Below are 11,488 nucleotides of genomic sequence, written 5' to 3'. Positions count from 1 at the left end.
AGGCTGCACATGTCTCCATCCTCAAAGTTCCACTGGCCTTCCCCAAGCACTCAGAACCCCAAGGTGCTGGAAATGTTACAGTGACCATGCCCCCTGCATCTGATGACATCACCTCACCAAGGCCAGAGCGGGGCATAGAGTAACCCTTGCTTGCTGATTGGCCAAGGCCAGTTGATTGACACATGAGCCAGCTAATCATTCCCCCTGGGAGGAGCAAGGACAGAAGGGACGGATGCTAGAGAAGTAAGGTGGACTTGGTGCACCTTGAGAGAGAAGAGCGTGGGGCCCCCTGCCCACTCCTGGCTTGGGTGTGTTATGATGGCAAAAAGTTGCTCACAATGTGTGAATCCTGAAGGGCTAAGGTCACGCTGACAGGTTCAGGGTCTAGCGATGCACAGCTACATAGTGGAAGGAAAGCTTCGATTAGGGTATTAACCGGGTGCAGGAGGGCGTCCTGCGTCCTGGGACCTGAAGCTAAGAGGCAATCCCTTTACCACTGACCATCTCACTGGCCCCTGCATTGATTTTTAAAGTCAGTTTTCGGAGTGCCTTGATGCTCTTTAGTCCGATGAGACACTAGCTGTGGGGGTGCTGGCTATGGCTTCTTCTAAGGTACGGAACGTGGTACTGATTTTCAGAGGTGCCCCTTTGTACAGATGTATGGCAAGCCAACCGTGACACCCCCACCCCAGTGTTCCCTCCGTCCTCCTGTTGGTCTCTTTTATTCCCCTGACTGGTTTCAATTCTACTTTCATATGTCACTTCTATGTATGTGATTTTTTTTTTTAATGAACCTATGCCACAAATGAGAGAAAACATGATGCTTGTCTTTTTGAGATGTCTTTTATTCACTTAGCATGGTGGGCCCTGCAGCCCTTTCCCAGCAAGTGACATGACCTCATTCTTTTGTGTGGCTGTGTGCATACGCCACACATCCTTTACCCTTCTTTTACTGTTGGACAGCAAGGGTGGTTCCATGTCTTCGCTGCTGGGGACAGCACAGAGTCTACATGGATGGGCAGGTATCTGTGCTCTGTTGACTTTTCCCTTCTGGTTAACACCCAGGAAATGATAGGACTGGCTCATATGATCGATGGATTGATCTTGAGGCGGGAAAGGCTGGTTTTGGCTCATAGTGTCAGGTGTCAGCTTATGGTCCCACGACTCCATTGTTTTCTGGCCTGTAGCAGAATAGAAGGGCGTGGCAGAGGAAGGATGCTCGCTTCAGGGCAGGCAGGAAGAAGGGATAGATAGAGACCACAGGGGAGACGGCCCAGGCCAGGACTGGAGCTGTGTTGGTAGAGCCCTGTAAAGCATGCATGAAGCTCTGTCCTTAGCATCTCATAAGCTGAATTTGGTGGCACATGCTTATAATCCTAGCACTGAGGATGTGGAGGCCAGAAGACCAGAAACTCAAGGTCATCCTTGGCTACACAGTGAATCAAAGCCAGTCTGGACCACATGAAACCCTGCTGTCTTCAGTGACTCTTTTCCTCCGCCCTCCCAAAGTCTCTACCCCTTCCGGTAATGTCCTTAGAAAGCAAATCCATCTGGAGACTGGCATGTGGATGATCTCGGAGCCCTCGGAATGACTTCACAATGATCAGTCCTAGCCCAGGGCCAAGCTGTCAATACCTTGGTCTTTCCAGGGAGTATTATATCACATCCAAATCTCAAAAAAATCTACTCGGAGCCCTGCGTGCAGGGGCTGTCCCACAAGCTGCCTGCCTGTGCTCTCTCGGCCTCTCACCTCACTCCTAAGTCTGACAGCTCTGTGTCTGGGACTCCGTCCTCTCTAAGCACAGGTTCTGTGGGCTGAGGGCTGCTGTCTTCAACAGTCATAGCTCTCAGCTCAGAGGTGAGCATCATGGAGTCGCTGGGGGTGTGGAAGGTGCTTCCGAGGGGCGTGGCTTTAGAACTTGCACCTGGAGGGTGGGTGGGGAAGAGAAAAGGACAGTGAAGGAGGAAGGGAAGTCACAGGTCTTTGTGCTGTTTAGTTCTCTAGGGGTTGCAGGCATGCTGCAGACTCCTCCAAAGTGTATGCCCACAACCACTGCGGTAGGTTTCTACTTGCCCACGTGCTCCATGGCTTTGTTCTCAAAGTGTGTGTGTGTGTGTGTGTGTGTGTGTGTGTGTGTGTGTGTGCGCGCAGAGGTCAGATGGCATTGGGTGGGAGTTGAGTCTCTCCTTCAACCATGCGGGTTCTAGGCATCAAACTCAGACTTAGCAGCAAATGCCTTCTCAATCTTAGCAGCAAATCCATCTCACTGGCCCAGGAGAACTTAAATTCTACATCACAGGCCTCCGTTCACACCTTATAGGTCCCCCAGCTCATTTTAAATGGGCTGGAGGCATTTTACATGTGCCTTCAACCTCTGAAAGGCTGGGCACCCACCAAAGCTTTGGGCTCATGGGTGACAGCCCCTCTCGATTTCCAGAATACTGTCCCTATACTGCTCCCACGTCAGGGCATTGGCAATTGCCATATTTTTTTTACACTTGCAGCCCCTCCCCAGGATTTGTTGGCAGGTCCCTGTTGGGCCCCCTGTTTCAGTTTTCTCACAGATACACCTTGATTGCAGGGCTCACACTTCCCCCATCTGGGAGCAGCCATGACTTATCCATCCTGAAGTGTCCCTTCCCTGGGCTCAGTGACAGTGACCCACGGCCCATGGCCTGTTTTCCCTGAGTGAGCCATACAGCATTTCACCATCGGGGTGTGGGGTCCACTAGAGACCTGGACATTCTGGCCCCTCCATGCTGATCCTAACATAACCATGCGTGGGACTATTTGTGTATGGTTCTCTTACTCCAAATCCAAGAAGTTTCTGCTTCTGTCCTGCTCAAAGCCCTTCTGCAGCTCCCAATTGCCTTGGTGTAAACTCCTACATTTCCCTGCAGCCTGGAGCTACACACTAACTTTTGGTCTGCTCCCTGCCTTCCAGACCCTTGTGTCCTTGCAGCAGTTATTGCCGGATGGTCAGGGGCAGGGTGGATGAGGGAGGCGGGGTACACACAGACACCTGCGTCTTCTTTTGGTTCTTCCCTCTCTCCAGACTCCGCGACTCCATCCTTTGACCCAGGGTGGATGGTCATCTTGTTGTTGTTGCCAATGGTGGCATCCTCCAGCAAGCAGGATTTGATGTGGACTCTCTGGGCTATGTCCCCCTCAGGATGACAGCCTGCCTCAGGTGTTTGCACATTGAATGAAGTTCCTGGGTCAGCAGTGGTGGCTGAGACTTTAAGTAAATCAAAGAGAGAAGCCGGGAGAAGTGAACAGTTGCACGGGGACCTGGCACCTTTCTCTAGGCTGGCTGTCCCATCCCCACAGCTGACTCTCACCAGTGACCTGGTAAGCCTTTGTCTTGCCACCCCACCTCGGTGTCCTGGCACATGTCTCCACAAGCCTGGGAACCACCTCTTACCCTGAAGCTCAGCAAAACCTCTCTGGCCTCAGCGTTTTCCTCCCAGCCTCTGAGCCCTCCCTCCCTCTTCTCTGCGGCCAGTTCCTGGACAGATGGCAGATCAAGGACCTGCTAACCAAATATGGTTCACACCTTTCCTCTTCCAGCCCCAGCTTCACCCCAGAACCCCCTAGACCCCCGACTGACTCCCAGAATCCCCTGGGCTCCTCTTCAATTCTGCACTCAAAAAGGCAAGGAGTGTCCATGCTCAAAAGCTCCCTTCACTCCCAGAGACTGTCACAGAAGGCCACCTCAGAGCCCTGTTTGCTATTCTCCTACTCACTGACCATTTTCTCTCTGGAGACACTTCTCCCAGGCTCTGTTAGTTCCCCCTGAGGCCAGTTCCCGCCAGGCCTCTGGCCAGCTTCCTCAAGTCACTGAGCACTGTTAGTACAGTTCACTGTGCTGGTCTCCCTCTCTGCTTCCTTAGGCCACCATGTAGGCCTCTGCTTGTCCCTATGACCTGGCTTCCTCCCTCTCAGGCTCCACTTTGTGGGTGATGACTGGAGTTTGCTGCATGTGGATGCTTGGAGACTGGGGACCCCGAGAGCCAGATCTAAAACCTCAACATGCTATTCAGAAACCCTTCCCAGGGATCAGGGCAGAAAAAAAAATTTTCCATCTTACTTCTCTTCTCACAAAGACACTGGCTTCAGGTCTTTTCTAGATATGTGAGGTGGTGGAGGTCACGGTACCTGGGGGACTGCCACTAAAGCTATAAGCAGAGTGCTCCACTGGATCCCTCGGGAGGGTCATCTCATTGCCATGGCCCAGCTGCACGCGTCGGAGCATGGTCTTCTCCAAGTGGATGTGCTGAGCTCCACAGGCATCAGGTGGGATGCCCTGAGCAGAGGGGTCCTCTGGCACAGGGAGAGAAGGATGATGGGGCATCCTGGGACCCGGGAGGGGCAGAGCACTAAGGATTTGCTAGAGACTCTAGATGGCTCTGTCCTAAAGCTCAGGACACCAGAGGCAGCTGGAGTCATGCGGTCCACAGCATTCCCAGCTGGGCTCCGGGTACTGTTGGGGCACCTGTCTCCTGGCTGTCCTCAACCTTTGACCCCATCAAAAGAAAGCCCCTTGAGTGGGAAAAAGTCCTCCGTGCCTCTTGACAAGAAAGCTCAGGTCTGCCCTGGGTTTATTTCCTGTGTGCTCAGTTTTAGGTTCATTTTTATAATTTTCACATTAAAGAAATGCAAAAACTTTCAAACACATTTAGATCTGAAAAAAAAAAAAAAAGGTGAGCCATTTAACATCCATAATTAAAATAGCCACAGTCGGGGAAACAGGCCTGTAGTAGAACAGATTTCTCCCAAGGGCATGGGGGAGAATCTGGGTTTGGGACTAACAGTTTTGTGCATGAGTGACTGGGCCAGAGTGTGAGGTCCCCACACCCTCATATGCTTATTACAGAGGAAACACTCACTGGACAGCACCGACTTTCTAAACCAGGATGCTGAGGCTGGGGCACAGCTGGGAACGGGTAAGAGCATAGCCGTGCAAGCAGGAGGACCTGGGTATGGATCCCAGCATTCACATAAAGAGCCGGGGTAGCTGAACGCACCTGTACCCTAGTGCTGGGTGGCACCGAGACAGGAGGATAGCTGGGGCTTCCTGCCTGCAAGTCTTGCTACAGGTTCAGTGGGACACCTTGACAGGACAGGACACCTGACATCATCTTCTGGTTCTGAACAGGCTTCAGTAAACACACACACACACACACACACACACACACACACACACACACACAAATACACAAACATACACACACATGTAGACACACACACCATACACACAAACATGCACACACATACACAAAGATACACACACATGCAACACACAAACATATGCCCATACACACAAACACACACACACATACATAAACATACACACACAAACACATATACATAGGTACACAAACATACACACATGCATGCAACACACACACACACACACACATAAGTAGATAGATTCATAGACAGATAAGAAGCCACTGAGTGCAAGATGACCCCAATTTTTCAAGGCATAATTTGAGAGTGAGCCATGTGTCCAGAGAAGAGAAGTGTAGCTCCCACCATGCCCAGTTGAGAGAGGGGGAGCTGAATTCTCTCATGCAGATGGACTAGTGTGATCCCTGCTCCTCATTCTGAGAAAGGCCGTGCCTAAGGCCCCAGGGATAAGGAAGTTGCCTTCCCCTCAAAGGACCAAGTCCCCTTTCCATTTCTTTCCCGACCCAGGTACAGCAGGTGACCCGGCCAGGACCCTGCTCTTACCGGATTCACCACATGCTCCCTGCATTTGCATGACGTTCCTGTGCCCGATCTGGATGGCTTCTGATTTGGTGATGGAGATGTGGCTGTGGGGTCCTTGTTGGCAGATCACGTTGATTGGATTCTGCTGATACATAACTGCAGGGGACTCTTGTCGGACTCCAGAATGAGCTACAGGATAATATTCCATTGATTTGTTGTCTCAAGGGCATTGGGCTCTCTCTCTCCTATGGGCAAACCCAAACTTCCCTGGGAGCTTGCTATAGCAAGAGCCCAGACTCCATCTGGGGCTCAAGAAAGCGGGCGCAAGGTAAGATTCAGAAGCTGCCTGGGCCTGAGCCCAGCCTTCCTTCCTCCTGTCTGATGGACACAGTGGAGCCTCAGCTGGAGCATGACCTCAGGTCCCTGCAGCAGGTACCTTAGCTGTGTATCCTAGCCACAGTGGCTCATGGCAAAAGATGGTGGCCACTCCCACCTCGCCCTGTCCCTGCTCTCAGACCCCTCAGTGCTGAGCCCCAGGCTCCTCCCACTTCGGCAATGGCTAGAAAATGCCTCCTGTGTTTTGCCATGCTCTATTGACACTATTGAAGATTTAGATATGTCCTTGTGTTTAAAAGCAGCCACCCGGGGTTGGAGAGATGGCTCAGAGGTTAAGAGCACTGACTGCTCTTCCAAAGGTCCTGGGTTCAATTCCCAGCATCCACATGGTGGCTCACAACCATCTGTAGTGTGATTTGATGCCCTCTACAGGCCTGCAGGGGTACATGCAGCCAGAGCACTATATACATAATAATAAATAAATAATAAATCTTTAAAAAAAAAAAAGAAAGAAAGAAAACCAAACCAAATCAAACAAACAAAACCCAAAACAACATTTTTTTTTCCTAATTACGTTTCTGTAAAATGAACATACTTAGGCTGGGACATTTTAAATATACATTCTTTAAATGTTCATTTCTTTTTCTGGCTTTAAAAGATACTTTTTCCAGGTGTAGTGGTACATGCCTTTAATTCCAGAATTTGTTAGGGAGAGGCAGGCAGATCTCTGTGAGTTCAAGACTAGCCTGGTCTACATGGTGAGCTCCAGGACAGCCAGGGCTACACACACATACAGACACACACACACACACACACACACACACACACACACACACACACAGACATTTAAAAAGAACACTTAGGGGGTCCCTGAGATCACTGGACCTCAAACACAGTACCACTACATCTAGGGATCTCCTGGGGCCTCCAGGCTTCTATGCAAGCCCAGCCCAGCACTCCCTTTAAACAATCCCACTCATTTATCAGTTTAGGTTTTGTGGGGGAGTTTTAGGGTTCAGGCTAGTCTTGAACTTGCAGTTCTCTTTCCTCTGCCCCCTCCTGTGTGCTGGGATACGTGCCCTGCAGTGTCATGCCTGGCTTCAAGTGACTAAAATGCCCAAGATGGACAAAATGCTCACAGAGAGTCATTGTCACCTTCAGGCCGACCCTTGACCCTGTGTCCAGGCTGAGCGATGCCAGCGTGTCCCTTCCTCCACCTTCTGCCTGTGTAGCTCTTAGCGTCCTCTGCAGAACCCCAGGCTCCTCTCTCCTCAGCAATGGCTACAAGAAACCTTGTATGTTTTGCTGGTTCCCACTGACTTTATTAAAGATTTGTGTGTGTCCTTGTGTTTAAAATCCAGCTGCCATCTACACTATCACTTGTCTTCCTCTTGTGGCCGAAAATGCTATGGGCTCTGTAAGTGAGGTAGGCAGGCCGGCCCACACCAGCCAAGGCCAGAAGCAGGACAGCCCCCCCTCCTCTTTAGTCCTGCCAGCAGCCCCCACCCTGGAACCCCTCCCAAAAGCGGATCAGTAAAATCGGATCCTGAGGCTAGAAAGGTGGCTGAGTGGTTAGAGCACTTGCTGCTCTTCCAGAGGGCCCAGCACACAGCACCCACATGGTGGCTCACAGCCCATCTGAAACTCCAGTTCTAGCCAGGAGACCCAATTCCTTCCTTTAGTCTCTGCAGGCACTGCATGCATGTGATGCATACACATATATGCAGGCAAAACACTCATACACATAAAATAAAACAAATCTAAAAACAAGACAAAACAAAAAAATCTGACCCTAGACCATCCAATCCTTAGCCTTGACTTTTCAACCTGACCCTGGATGACCCTCTCCTGATCGTTGACCTTCCTGACATGAACTTTGACCTTCCCAACCTGACCCTTGACCACCCACCCTTGACCCTTGACCTCCCCAAACTGACTTTGACCTCTCATACCTAGCTCTTGACTTTCCCGACTTGAGCCATAGATTTTCCATGTCTGGCCATCATAGCTCAGACGGTGGCTGTTCCTCATGGCATACAGCCGTGGGTTCACGTCTTTGGCCGTCTTCATCCCCAGAGCCTTGGAGATGTGCAGGGCCCTGCAGGGCCCGTTGGCCTCTAGGAATTGGAAGATTCTTTCATCTGCAAGGTGGGAAGCAGGCTTTTAACAGGAGGAGGGTCTTGCATCTGCTGACCCCCCACTGGCTGTGGCCTGGGACACTTACTGAAGCCCAGGAGCATGGCCCGTCAGAAGCACAGGGTCATCATACTGAGTACAGTGGTCAAGTGGAGACCAGATATGTAAAGGAGGCGTTAGCCCTAGAGGCTGGCTCAGGCTGGCACCGCAGTGCCCACATCGTGGCCATTTAGAGCCCTTGTCTTCTAAGTGTGAGTCTGGCCTCTGAGAGCCCTGTGGAGCCTCTGTGGTTGGCACAATCCCATTTCTCTTAGGGACACATTGGGCTGGGGTTCAAAGGCTACCCATCTGCTTGGGTCACAGTTTTGGGGTCCTGAGACTGCTTCCCTTCCTGTCTCCATCTGTGAGGCTGGGTGAAGGCAGGTAGCCTTGGGTACAGCATCAGCTCTTGGAATGTGAGTCCTTTCTGCTCAGTGGCTATCAAAGTCGCCTGACGGCTCCGAGGGAGCCCTTACCACCAGCCCTCACCATCATTGTAACTGCTGTTTGGACTGTGTCTTCACTACTGCTAGAGTCTGTTGCACACCTACTATACACAGGCCTCCGGCTCAACGTTACCTCCATTGGCCAGAAGAAATCAAGAGACAGGGAGGATGGCAGAGCTCAGATTTGAAGCCAAACCTAAATCTGGGCTTGCCCATTGTCAAGATGGCGCTTAAGCTGGGGGCCTCTGCTCCTCCCCTACATGGACAGAGTACCGAGGTTGGGCTGCGTGGTGGGGTCCTCGGGGATGGCAGGGGTCCCATCTGCAGAAGCATCCTCGCCTAAGCGCCATGTGGCAGGGGCTTCCAAGGACACTTTGGCCTCTCTCTTCAGGCGGTAAAGGACTTGATTGAGTGTTTTCTTGGGCTCTTGGCACTTCTTCACCAGCTGGGCAATCCTCACAGGGCCACCAGCATCGCTCAACACCCGCAGGATCTTTTGCTCCAAATCATCTCAGGGAGGAACAGAGAGAAGAGCTGAGTCAAGCTTGATCCCCATAGGCTGCTGGCATCCATGCTCCAGAGGCGAGAGAGATCTCCCAAGAGAGCCCAGAGTAGAGAAGGCACCTGTGACCTGGGCCAAGCAGACAGCAGCGAGGGCACCACTCAGAGACAAGGGTGCCAGTCAGGTTGTGTGCTGGTGTGGAACCCCAAACAGGTAGGGACCCTCACTCTCAGAAGATGGAGCAAGTGGGAGAGGCATGAAACCAAGTCTGGCCCCCAAAATGCCTCTATGGTGCCCCAGTGCCTCTTCCAGCATGCCTAAGGAGTCAGTCCCTTGCTCTCCAGCTCAGCACCCACATTGATGGCATGGGTATTCCCAGGTCAGGACCCAACAGACACGAGACACACATGGCTCCCTCTCCCATGCCTGATGAAGAAGGAGCCCTGAAAGCCCAGCTCAAATATCCCCCACGTCCCCAGCCTCAATGCTCCACTAGTCTCGCAGATGGCCACCATCCAGCCTCCTCCGTGCCTGACCCTGAGGGCCACCCAAGCTCCACCTCAAGCTCCTTTCAACACACCTGTCTGCTTTTCCATGCACCTGCTTTTACCTTAGCCGCCCCCCCCCCCCGACAAAGTCTCACCATATAGCTCAAGCTAGCCTGGAACTGACAGCAATCCTCCTGCTTCAGCACCACCTCCACCCCCAGTGCTGAGGTTATAAGACTGAACATCTATTCCTGCTTTGGCTTTGCCTTGTCTTGTGAAAAACTTTGCTGGGGGAATGTGTCCTGTAGGCTCTCCTGCACTCTCTCCCACCACTGACCACTGGCCCTAAGGGTACACAGGGCACGCAGAGGCATCTCCAAAGGGTGAGCTTGAAGGACTGACTGGATGGATGCAGGGTCTGAACTTGGCAGTTTAGGAAATAGAGGGCTGGAGGTGACGGGCTAGAAAGGTTAGGGTTAGAAAATCCCCAGGATCCAAGTGAACTTTAGTTCCTGGTCTTCTCAGCCTGGCCCTGAATCTGCCACCTGGCCTGGCCCCTCCCTGATAGCTTTTGAATAATAATGTCTAGTATATTGTGAGGACTGAAGTAAGAAGTGATTTAAAAAGAAGGAAAGAAGGAAAGAAAAGCAGTAAACTAGGTCCCACCCCACAGCCCAGTGCCCTGCAGCCTTGTGGCCCCCAGACAGAGCCCAGGGATTACAGCAAAGATTCTACAAGGTCGGGACTGGACCATGACTACAGAACCAAAGCCACACCTCCTTTATCCAAGCCAAGTCATCTCTCACAATGGCCGTGCTGAGCCTGAGGCCTGTCACAGGTCTCGGTGACCTCCTCCAGGTCAAGGGTCAACGCATGATGTGAGGGTTGTGAGGTGAGGGATCCCTGACCGTAAGCTGGCTTCCCTGTGGTGCCCTCTTCCTGAGAGCCTTGCCTGCTGTCCCTGAGAACTGCTCCTAGGGAAAGGCTAGGAGCCATAGACACCCCCCACAGGGGACCACAGCTTACCTCCTGCGCTCAGGTCAGCTGGAGCTTCAGCCATGCTCACAGCAGCCTCAGGACAGCTTTGGGGCTGGGGGAGGCAGGCTCCGGCACTGTAGCCAAGCCTGAGGCTCCGAGTCCACAGGAAAGGGATGGCTTTGTAGGCCTGCAGACATCAGCTGTTTCCACCCCGGAAACAAATACCAAACTGGCTCCATCCCCACCCTCTCCAGCAGCTTTCTGGAGAAAGAGAAAATGAAACTTTGGGGTGGTTCTTGAAAGAAACGATGTCGAAATCGTGGTAGGGTAGGCGAGCAATCTGGAGTTAGTTGCATGGTGTGATGTAGGAGAGGCGAGCCTTGGCCTCTGGCGTGGGAACGCCCACCTGGACCCCCCGCTTGGAGAGCGAGACCTTAAGGAGCACCCTCTGAGAGTTCTGTGAGGATGGAGATGGTGACCTAATGAAAAGGCACCTCCTGTGCCTCCTCTACTTGTCCACAGGGCAGGGCTAGCGCTGTCTACCCAGATTCCTTCTAGAAAAAGAGCCCCTCAGGCTGGAGAGATGGGTCAGTGCTTAAAGGCACTGTCTGCTCTTCCAAAGGACTTGGGTTCAATTCCCAGCATCCACCTCAAAGCTTGTAACTTCAGTTCCAAGGGATCTGACACACTCGCATCAATGCACATTAAAAAAAAAGAAAGAAAGAAAGAAAAGAAAAAAAGAGAGAAAGAAAGAAAGAAGAAAGAAAAAGAGGCCTTCATTTCCATAAACATTCAAAGGTGAGTGATCCTCCAACAGTTCAGACATCACTCTGTTCCAAATTACAGA

At 51.9% G+C, this 11,488-nt stretch overlaps 1 protein-coding gene across 2 annotated transcripts; it reads right to left on the bottom strand.

The window, feature by feature from the left end:
* Positions 1-832: 832 nt before the first annotated feature.
* On the bottom strand, positions 833-10,881 carry ZBP1 (Z-DNA binding protein 1). Of its 2 annotated transcripts, none has more exons than XM_084774645.1 (8): positions 10,690-10,881; positions 8,947-9,183; positions 8,005-8,193; positions 5,738-5,905; positions 4,160-4,324; positions 3,018-3,239; positions 1,751-1,925; positions 833-1,181 (listed from the first exon to the last, which is right to left on the bottom strand). In XM_084774645.1, exons 1-8 carry the CDS (start codon positions 10,721-10,723, stop codon positions 1,151-1,153), a joined length of 1,221 nt encoding a protein of 406 aa, XP_084630771.1. In that variant the 5' UTR covers positions 10,724-10,881; the 3' UTR covers positions 833-1,150. The 2 variants fall into 2 exon arrangements, with proteins under 2 accessions (XP_084630771.1, XP_084630772.1); XM_084774646.1 differs by having other exon boundaries at positions 3,024-3,239.
* Positions 10,882-11,488: the final 607 nt, after the last annotated feature.

This window comes from Acomys minous (genome assembly GCF_964271855.1).
Source record: "Acomys minous genome assembly, chromosome: 3".
In the NCBI taxonomy this organism is placed as follows: domain Eukaryota; kingdom Metazoa; phylum Chordata; class Mammalia; order Rodentia; family Muridae; genus Acomys; species Acomys minous.
This window is presented reverse-complemented; position numbering and strand designations above follow the sequence as displayed.